This window comes from Pteropus alecto, unplaced genomic scaffold, assembly GCF_000325575.1.
Source record: "Pteropus alecto unplaced genomic scaffold, ASM32557v1 scaffold43, whole genome shotgun sequence".
In the NCBI taxonomy this organism is placed as follows: Eukaryota; Metazoa; Chordata; class Mammalia; order Chiroptera; family Pteropodidae; genus Pteropus; species Pteropus alecto.
The window spans coordinates 5,731,634-5,741,578 of record NW_006435764.1 but is presented as its reverse complement, the minus strand read 5'-3'; the positions used below and the strand labels follow the sequence as shown (position 1 = coordinate 5,741,578).

Here is a 9,945-nt window from a genome sequence, read left to right as displayed (position 1 = left end):
GTTAAGGATTTACAGCGAGACAGCCAACACTAGCATATTGTCAACACCCTATACACATGAATAGTGTATGAGATCATTCTTGGAGGCGACCTCAAATCCGGAATGAAATTCAGGAATTTATGATGTTGTGCGTTCTATCAGAAAATATGTGTTTATGGCAGAAAGAGTAGTGTGGTGGTATCAGATCAACTTCAAAGAATGAAAAGGAAGTGACATGGCCGAGATGCCCAGAGCCTGAGCCGTGTGCCCGGGAAGCCTTTGGAAGCAGTCGAATGTGCTGTTCACAGACGTCGTGTGAGCAGGGTGTTAAGTGAGGCAGTCACAGAGACAGAGACGCGGGCCCTGCCCTCCCGCCACTTGCTAGTTGTCCTGGGATCACATCTCCTTTAGACTCCTCCGAACCAAACAACTTTGTCCTCTTCCCTGCATGAAACTTACTCTCCTCCCCTTGAATTCTCTGTCTCAGGTCATGGTATTATCACCCAGGTAGGTGAATAGTGACCCGCCATCCTTAATCCCGGGACTTGTGACTATGTTACTTTATATGACAAAAGGAACTTTGCACGTGTGATTAAGGATCTTGAGATGGAGGTGGTTATGCTGGATTATGGGGGCAGCGTAATCACAGGGTCCCTGTGAAAGGGAGGCAGAAGGAGCAGCTTCAGGGAGATTGGCAAATGTTAGGCTGCCAGCTTTGAAGATGGAGGAGAGGCCGTGAGCCAAGGAATGCAGGCAGCCCCCCTGGAAACTGGAAAAGGCAAGGAAATGGATTCTCCCCTCAAACCTCCAGAAGGAGCAGGCAGCCCTGCCAACACCTGGATTTTAGGACTTCTGACCCCTAGAGCTGTAAACCAGTAAATGTGTGTTAATTTAAGCCACTAAGGTGGTGGTAATTTGTTACAGCAGCCACAGAAAACTAACGACCACGTGTTAAGAGGTCAGGATCTTTGGATTTGGTTGCTGTAAGCTGCAGAAACTGGTACAGACTATCTTAGGAAAAAGAATGAGTTCAGGGAAATCCAGTTGTCTCACAGACTGGTCAGGCGGCTAGAAATCTAGGCTGAGAACCAGGATAAGGACCCAGCAACTCTGGGTGTCCAGGTAGCAGCGATTCCCCAGCTGTCTCCTCTGGCCACTTCTGCTGGAACAGGTCACCTCCAACATGCTTTCTACCTTTGGATAGTTCACCTTGAGATTTCAGAACCCAGGAAGAGAGTGCGAAGGGCTGAAATTGGGTCACATGCCTGCCCTCTTGGCTAGGGGAGGACAGTGCACCTGATTTACAGCCCCCTGAGACTGCTTTATGGAGGAGAGGGCTGGTCTTTCAAAAAGAAAGCAGATGCTGTGGGGAAAAGGATCATGCACGATGGGCAGCCAGAACACAAGGCCCCGCACCCCGTCACGCGGTAGTCTGCCATTCCAAGCCTCGCACCCCGGCTTGTCTTTCTGGACTCCTCAGTATACCACGTTCTCCAGCCACACTGAGCCATCAGATCATCCCTCACACCGAGCTCTCTCAAGTCACAGTGCTCTCCAGGACCCTGCCTTGCCCTTTCTCTGGAAAATTCTACCTATGAGAGTAAGCAAAGTGAAATAAGCCAGTTAGAAAAAGGAAAACACTGTATGGTTCCACTCATATGAGATAGAGTAGTCAAACTCATAGAGACAGACAATGGAATGGTGGGTGGTGGGGGCCGGGCGAGGGGCACTAGGGAGTTAGTGTTTATTGGGGACAGTCTCTGTTTTATAAGAATCGAGTTCTGGAGATGAATGGTGGTGATGATTGCATAACAATATGATTCATTTAATACCACTGACATGTTAAAGTGGCTAAGATGGTAAATTTTGTGTTATATATATTTTGACACAATAAAAGAATTGTAAGGAAAATGCCATAACCAAATCTCACTTTGATCAGTTCCTGCCACTTTCCTCTCGTTGCTCATGTGCACTGCTAGTGACGTGCCTGACACGTGTTCCAGTTGTTTGCGTACCTGCCTGTCTGCACCAGCTGACGGGATTCTCTGAAGATGGGGATGAGGTCTCCTCATCTTGGATTCCCAGAGTCGCACACAGAAGACTCTCAATCTGACCTCTGAGGCATTTTCCCTAACTGTCCTTTCTCCCACCATCCCAGTATCTTCTAATCAACGCCTTACGGTCCTTTCTATCTTAGACTTTGAGCAGAACATGGTCCTGGTGGCCTGTGGACCATACACCACGTCTGACAGCATCACATATGACCCCCTGCTCGACCTGATCACCATCATCAACCACGACCAGCCAGACATCTGCATCCTGGTAGGAGGCCCTCCCAGGGCACCTTCTGGGAGGCACCAGTGGGGAACCCTGGGGTTGGCCATAGAGAGAGGTCCAGTGTGGCTTTAAATTCTCAGGAAGCACATCAGATTCTTCTCCTTTTTGAAAATATATTTTACTCTTAGTCCGCATCTTTAGAGAGGTGTATGCAGCCTACATGCCTTCAGTTAATCCAAAAGCGTGACATTTTTTGCCACCCTTCACTGTCTTTTAAAGCTCAAAGCACTACGGTTCACATGACGGTAGATTTCCCTTGCTAGGTCTAGAAAGTCAGGAAAAAGCCCGGCATTGTAGGAGGCGGTACCACTGGTTATGGGGCCCTGGTGGCCTCTGTCCAGGGCTCACGCTTTCTGCCTGTGATCTTGGCTGCGTGCCCCCGGCCCATCTGCTAACTGTCCCAGGCCCTGCAGGCAGCCTCGATGGGACAGATGGGCGCTGAGCAAAGCACTGCTAGGAGAGGTTATGCGAAGGTGCTCATGGACATGTGTGGTTCTGACTTATTCTTTTGGTACCTTTGTTTCTTTCTTTGGGCTTATTTGCAGTTTGGCCCTTTCCTGGATGCTAAGCATGAACAGGTTGAGGTGAGTGACGGGTCGGGATGGGGGGTTGTGGAGACTTGCATTCAGATGAGACCTCACTGTTATTTTCATCTCTTGGAGTTTACTTTGCAACTAATCCCTGTGGCTAATGAGAAAGACATTGTAGCTGGGCATTTTTTATAAAGGTGTTGAATTCGAGGGCTTTAATTCACCACAACACAAAGCCATTGGAAGCTGGGGAAGGGAGATACAAATATATGAGTCCTCGTGTTCCTTTATTTATGACACCCGCCGCTAAGGCCCAGGAGCGCCAGCACTGATGCAGGTGTCTGGGGGTCACGGGGCTACATTGTGGAAGGGCCTCACCTGGCTGCTCCCCTCGGCTTGATGACTGTTGTCTTGCTGTCCTTGATGCATTCATACAAATGGCCCTTTCCCAGACATGTTTCCTATCCTTTGTCTCAGGATATTTTACCTTCCACAGGAAAGATTTCAAAATGCTTGTCCTTTTGATGTTTCGGCTTATATTCAAGAGGATTAATTCTTCCCCCGTCTCCTTTCCTGCCCCCAGCCAAACACAGCTCCTTGGGGACAGATTTGTTCCCCCGTGCATCTCCTTTAACTCCTAGCGCAAGAGCTGATACCCAGGGTCATCTAACGAACGTTAAACAAGGGAATAAACACCAAATGTCTATCCTCTAAATCTTTTCCTTTCTCTCCTTGCAGAACTGTCTGCTGACGAGTTCGTTCGAAGATGTTTTCAAGCAGTGTCTACGAACAATTGTCGAAGGGACTCGAAGGTCAGAGTTCAGAATGCTGGGCAGAACCTTAAGCTGCCCAGGTTTCTCCAGGGCCTCCCGTTAGAAAAACAAGCTACTCGAAAGTAGTGGTAGCTCCTATCCTTTCGTCCTTTTGAAGTAGAGATCAGATAGAGCTCTTGAACTTCAAGTGCCCAGACGCGGAGTTAAGAGGCATCTTGGTAAAACAAAGATAAACACACACTAGCCGCTCTCCTTCCCCTCTCCCTCCTTCCTTCCTTGTCTCACTCCTTCCGTATAGACCCACATTCCACAGGAATCTTCCCAGGATGCTTCTGAGAAGTGATTTTGTTGATGACTTACACAGCAGAATCCCAAGAGGCCCTAGACAGCTCGTTGTGGGAGTGATTGTTTTGGGGCGAGCCCAAGTCCTTCCCCTGAGTCACTGCTTCCCCACGTTTTGTGAGGCATCGCCAGTCGCCAAAGCGAGCTGTGGTAGAAACTCAGGGAGGGTGGGGATCTCGAATCTCTGCCACAGACCAAGGAGAAGGAACTGCGAAAGGTCACGGTGGTGATGAAAGATGTGTAGTTCTAATTTAAGAGAAAAGGCGCCATTCCAGGGAGAGTCGAAAACTACAAGCAGAAGGTTATTCAGGAAGTTGACATCCTCACTTCCTGACCCTTTTCCTCCAAGGTTTCCAAGAAATTAATATAGGTGATGGGTGTTCTCTGGGGATTTGCTTTCCTGTAGTAGAGCTCATAAAAAATATTCCTGAGGCTAAGCTTTTAAAAGCAAGTCTGGAACAAAGGTGGTTTTTTAAAACAAAATGTATGATCTTCCACTGCTTGGCTGTGAGAACTGATCCCAGAGTCAGGGGACTTGAATTGTGCCGGTGACAGCCTGCAGCTGGATCCACCCCTCCCTCCCTCCTTTGAGTGAAGATGACACAGGTACCTTCCCTCTCACCTCCCAGGTTTCACCCTGAACCAAGCACATCAGCCCCGGAGAGCTCAGGAGGTACACCCCGAAAAAGCAGGAGCAGGGCTGCTGTCCCTGTGCTGTCAGCCCTCAGATCTCCTCGGGGACAGGCGGGGGCTGTGTGGCAGTGCCCAGCACCGGCGGGCTGCTGTCAGTGTGAGATCGGGTTCTGGTTTGGTTCCTTGCTCCATGTGGTGTTGACAGCAGTGGTACAAAGAACAAAGCAGGCTTTGTTCCCCTGGGGGCAGCGCCCAGCACCACCAGGCACTTTCATCTGTGGCCAGTGTTTGCCCCGGGCTGGGGGGCTGCCCCACCTTTCCCCAAACAGTATATAAAGGGTCTTCATTTGGAGAATTTCTTTTTATTCCTGAGAGGTCAGACCTGCAGAGCATTAAGCTGATTTATAAGGAACCAGAGTCAGTGAGGAAGCACCTCCTCCCTCACAGGGGCCCAGCAGAGCCGAGGACCCTCCCACTGTGATGTAAGAAGTTGTGCAATCTCGGCATAGTTGGAATTTTCTCTTGTATCCCTCCCCTTAAGGCCAGTGCGAAACCATGAGTAGAAGGGCCGTTTGCCCTTAACTATCGCTCTTTGGCGCCTGCACTGAAACAGCAATTCTGTGTCTGATCAGCGGCCAGCTGTCCCTCCCCTTTGTGTCCATCACAGACTGAGCACTTGGGCTCTAGAGCAGGGGTCCCCAGTCCCTGGGCTGCAGGCTACTACCAGGCCATGGCCTGGTAGGAACCAGGCTGCTCCCCAGCGCCAGCATCACCGCCTCCGCTCCACCTCAGATAAACAGGCATTAGATTCTCATAGGAGCCCCGGTCCCTGGTGCCAAAGAGGTTGGGGACCACCGCTCTAGAGCACTGACTGTCCCGTTTAGGTTACCCCCGGCCTGTTTGCCAGACTCCAGCACCCAAATAGGTGGATTTGGATTTATAGTGAACTTTTCAATGTTAAAGAGACTATAACTAATACGCAAAGGTCCTTCAGTCTCATTTTCTGATTTCCTGTTGCAAAAGTCTCAGTTTACACTTGGAGCAGACGTGACACACAAGTGACAAGTGTGACATCACCAACACCTTTATCCCATACAGAGGCAGCTACGACCTGTAGTACATTTGGGAAGGCCACATATTTTAAGAGGGAGCTGGCAGTGAGAGCTGTCGGTGGGTTTTAAACAAGCCCCCAGCGTCACACTTTATGCAGATTTGCTTTACAATAGACCCGTCTGCCAAGCTCAGCTCAGGGAACCAAGGAAACGAGACTTTACTCCTTTCTTCTTTTGTGCGTCTGGGGAGGATAAACAGTTGGCCCCCGGAGTTAAAGGTTTTTCCTTCACTCCTATGTTGTAACCCCAGAGATTCTCCTTCTGTCTCCATCAAAGGAAACATCTGTCAGCTGCGCTTTTACTATTGCCGTGAAGATGTCACGTTGCCATCGTTCTGAAGATGTCTCTGTCCTCGCTGTCAAAATTGTGACCTAGTGTTTGGTTAGCCAAGAGGCCGCAGTCTCCAGACTGGCCTGCCCGGTCTCTCCCTAGCAAGGAGCCCCATCTGGGGAGCTCACGCTTTTAAGCCACATCTGTTTGCTTATGGTAAAGAGTCAGAACGTTGGTTTCGGCTCTGGCTCTGAGGCTCTGATTCTGTGGTCAAATCCTGTCTTTCTAGATTTTCTAGATCCCAATTTCTTCAGTTTTCTACCAAACAGTAATCCCATCCTCCCCACCCCCAGTGCAGCATCACACACAGCTGAGAGAAAGTATGTCCTGGGTGACCTACGCCTCATCAAGGTGGCCGTGTGTACATGAGAACAAATGGTCCGTCACTCAGTGTCCCATGCCCACCTCTCGTCATAGGAGAGTTCAGTTCTGAAATTCTTCCCCGGAAGTAGGGTCACGGACAAACTGACATTTTAAATGTCGTCCAGCTGCTCTAACTCAACAGCCCTTGTTTTTTCCCTCTTCTGATGATTTTTTGATGAAGTAGCTCCGGCTCCCACCTCGTCTTTGTCCCGTCGCTGAGAGATGTCCAGCACGAGCCCGTGTACCCACAGCCACCTTTCAGCTACTCCGACCTGCCTCATGAGGACAGGAAGGTACCAGCGTCCCCTCCTCGACCAGCAGGCAGTCAGAATCAAATGCGCTGCAGGTGTCACAGCTCTGTCCCTGAAGTGGAGGGCGAACATGTCTTTTTGGGGCATGCATACGGCCTGAATCTTTTAGAGGGCACATGTGCTTATAATTTACTGTACGTGAGTTCGGTCCCCTTTTCAGTGATCTGCCCAGCCCTCAGAGACCCCTCCCCCCTTTCATGGGAAGAAGTTTCTGGCTTTGGTATGCAGATGTATGTCTCGGCCCCTTCTCATTTCAGCGAGTGCAGTTCGTGTCTGACCCCTGCAGCCTCTCCGTGAATGGTGTGGTCCTTGGCCTGACGTCCACGGATCTGCTGTTCCACATGGGGGCCGAGGAGATCAGCAGGTGAGGCATGTGTACCAGCCCAGCGGGCAGGACTGTGGCTTTCTGCCAGCCCTTTGGCCGCGGCATGGGGCCACTGGAGCCTCTGTTTCTGTTACCACTTGTCTCTTCAGTGTTTGAGACCCCAAAGAACCACCTCCATCCATCTGCACTTAATTTATAGTCATAGAAGTTTGTCTGCTTTCCTTTTGCTCCCATGTTTGTGACCTAAACAAGAGTGGGTGTCCCTGTTGGTAGAGAATGACCTGTGAACTTGCTCTGAAGGCTGAACTCCCCACCGGAGCAGTGTGTAGCTCTGCAGAGAATCAGACACAGCTGAGTCTGGAGTGTAGGCTCAGCAGTCGCGTGAAGATGGGTGTGTGCTCGGTGGCTGAGGTTTGAGATGCAAGGTCACCCCGGCCGCACACTCGCCTCACTCTAGTACAGACGTGGCGTGCTGTCGCACGAGCCAGTGCTGGCTGTCATGGTCCTGATCACAGGAATTCCTAGTCTTCCCCTTCTCAGCCTGGCACCCTGCTCCCCTCATGTGGGCAGACGGGGCCATTTTGTGGGTTGGGTCTTTAAACTTCCCCGGAGGGACCCTCTTGTCACTGCACCTTGGCCTTGCAGCCTCTCTCTAGTTTATCAAATCCTCCAGTCTTCCCCGAAGAAAAACAAACTGAGAAACAAGGTTCTGCGTTCCATGTCTTGCTTTTCTGCCTTCCACAGTTCTTCTGGAACTTCAGACAGATTCAGCCGAATACTGAAGCACATCCTGACCCAGAGGAGGTGAGTCGGCTCACTGCGCCACGAAGATCGCTTTGGGGTTACGGAGCTCTGACAGATTTGATTGTGAGGGCCTCCCCCAGGCCACTACCAGGGAACTCCACCATGACGACGAGCCTGTGTTCTGTCCTGCAAACACAGAAATGGAGGGCGGTCTGTGACAGCAGGGGACCAGTGACGTGGAGGGATCCACCTGGGAAGGGGGTCCAGACCCAGCCGCCGCTCATCCTTTCTCTCCATCCCTGTAGCTACTACCCGCTCTACCCTCCCCAGGAAGACATGGCCATTGACTACGAGAGTTTCTGCGCCTACGCACAGCTGCCCGTCACCCCGGATGTCTTCATAGTCCCGTCAGAGCTGAGGTACTTCGTGAAGGTAGGTTCGATCTCTTTCCCAAACACGCCAGAACTAGTCTTTGACTTTCCGTCCCAGGCCACCAGCACCCGCTCTTCATGGGTCCGCTGATGCGGGTGGTGGCCTCGTTTCTTGGGGCAGGTGGTAGGACTAGAAAACAACTCTGTTAGTAAAATGCTTAAGTAAACGACATCCCTTGCTTCCCTCCACCCCGGAGGCCCAGCCTGGGAGCCCCAGAGGCAGGAAGGACAGCCTCAAGCAGTGGTCCTCAGGCGGGGCGCTGCCAGGGTGACCCAGGGAATGAGTCACACGTGCACTTGCCTGCCCCTCTCCTGGATTCTGGTCTGACCTCCAAGCGGCCCTGAGAACTTGGAGGACGCTCTCGGGTCATTCTCATCTCTGCCACCAAGGTCCTGCCCACCTGAGGGCTGGGTCCCTCCTAGGGACTGCACCCAACCGATCCCCTCTTGCCAAACCAGAGCCAGCTCAACCTCTAGAGGTAAACCTTTTTTTACCCTGGAAAACAGCCAGGTCAGGTGTGTCTCCCAAGTCTGGGAGCTGATTGTCACCCTGTCAAGTCACCTTCTTTGTTCTATTTCCGAGGCTCCAAAGGGATTCAGAGTTTTCCAGGGATGTTGACGTATCTGACCTACGATGCGTGTGGTTGCCTTCATTTCCATTCTGTAAAACCCTCTTTGGGGTCTGACCGTTAGATGATTTCACTTTTGTTGCAATAGTCCCACTCATTTTGGCCTTTCCAAACCCAGTCTCCTCTTCTTTCCCAGGACGTCCTTGGCTGTGTCTGCGTGAATCCTGGACGCCTCACCAAAGGGCAGGTGGGGGGCACCTATGGCCGGCTCTACCTCAGGAGGCAGACCCCAGAGGCCGGGGAGGGGAGGCGGAGTCCATGTGTTGCTGCCCAGGTGGTCAGGATCTGAGCCTTCAGGCACTTTGTCCCCCACTGTGCGGGCCTGGAGGCCCTAGGACCCAGGACTATCTGACAAGATTCCGCCCCGTTGGAAGGTGAAGAAGAGGAGGCGGCCACAGCTGGGGCGTGGAGGCCGCGGGGGCGGGCCCAGCACAGAAGACATCATGCAGCCGTCTCGGACTTCGAGTGAGCTCCATTGGAAGAACGCCTTTGCTCCTGATACACGGATTATAACGTGAACTGCCTGTGGATGCAGCACACTTGGAAAAAGCGAGAAGGCTTTATGACCTTCTACACGAATAAGACAACTTTTGGAGAAATAAAAGTAAATTCTGAGTGTAACTTCTGAGTCTAATCTAACGAACAAAGAATGTTGCCTCCTTGACCTGTGTCCAGAGAAGGCAGAGTGTCACACTGGGTTTCTTTCTGGCCATCCCCAGCCCCGATCCTCATAAGGCTGCTCCCGAGGTCCCCATGGCCTCTGTGCTGAGGTGTGCTGGGCCGGGGCCACAGAGCTGGGCTGCGGAGCCAGCAACTGGACACATGCCCAGCCCTCACATATGTGCTGCGAACCCAGCCTGACCTCCCCCTGGAGTGGGCAGCCTCGCGGCGCTGTGCCCAAGCCGGTGCTGGCCCCACCAAACTGTGTGGTGCCCGCCCAGAGCCCAGAACATGTGGACAAGGCCAGGCCCTCCAGGGTCCCCTGCACAGCCCCGTGCCCAGGTATCCTGGCATCTGGGGAAAGGCTGGCCCTGGCTGAACACGGAGTGGGTTTCTGCGTGAGCTGGCAGGCTGTCCTGCCTCACGTGCCAAAGCCATGAAGGAAG

The 9,945-nt window shown here is 52.0% G+C and overlaps 1 protein-coding gene across 5 annotated transcripts in view; it reads left to right on the top strand.

Moving 5' to 3' along the window:
- POLA2 (DNA polymerase alpha 2, accessory subunit) overlaps window positions 1-9,460 on the top strand; it is a 25,702-nt gene extending 16,242 nt beyond the window's left edge. The window contains exons 11-19 of one of the 5 annotated variants that reach the window (XM_015588742.2): window positions 2,177-2,301; window positions 2,862-2,900; window positions 3,585-3,658; window positions 6,584-6,692; window positions 6,968-7,074; window positions 7,780-7,839; window positions 8,085-8,211; window positions 8,976-9,026; window positions 9,214-9,460. In XM_015588742.2, coding sequence (XP_015444228.1) covers window positions 2,177-2,301; window positions 2,862-2,900; window positions 3,585-3,658; window positions 6,584-6,692; window positions 6,968-7,074; window positions 7,780-7,839; window positions 8,085-8,211; window positions 8,976-9,026; window positions 9,214-9,357 — 836 coding nt within the window. In that variant the 3' untranslated portion in view covers window positions 9,358-9,460. Of the gene's footprint in view, window positions 1-2,176; window positions 2,302-2,861; window positions 2,901-3,584; window positions 3,659-6,580; window positions 6,693-6,967; window positions 7,075-7,779; window positions 7,840-8,084; window positions 8,212-8,975 lie in introns of all 5 variants that reach the window. The other 4 variants (XM_015588741.2, XM_015588744.2, XM_015588743.2 and 1 more) reach the window with 4 other exon arrangements.
- Window positions 9,461-9,945: the final 485 nt, after the last annotated feature.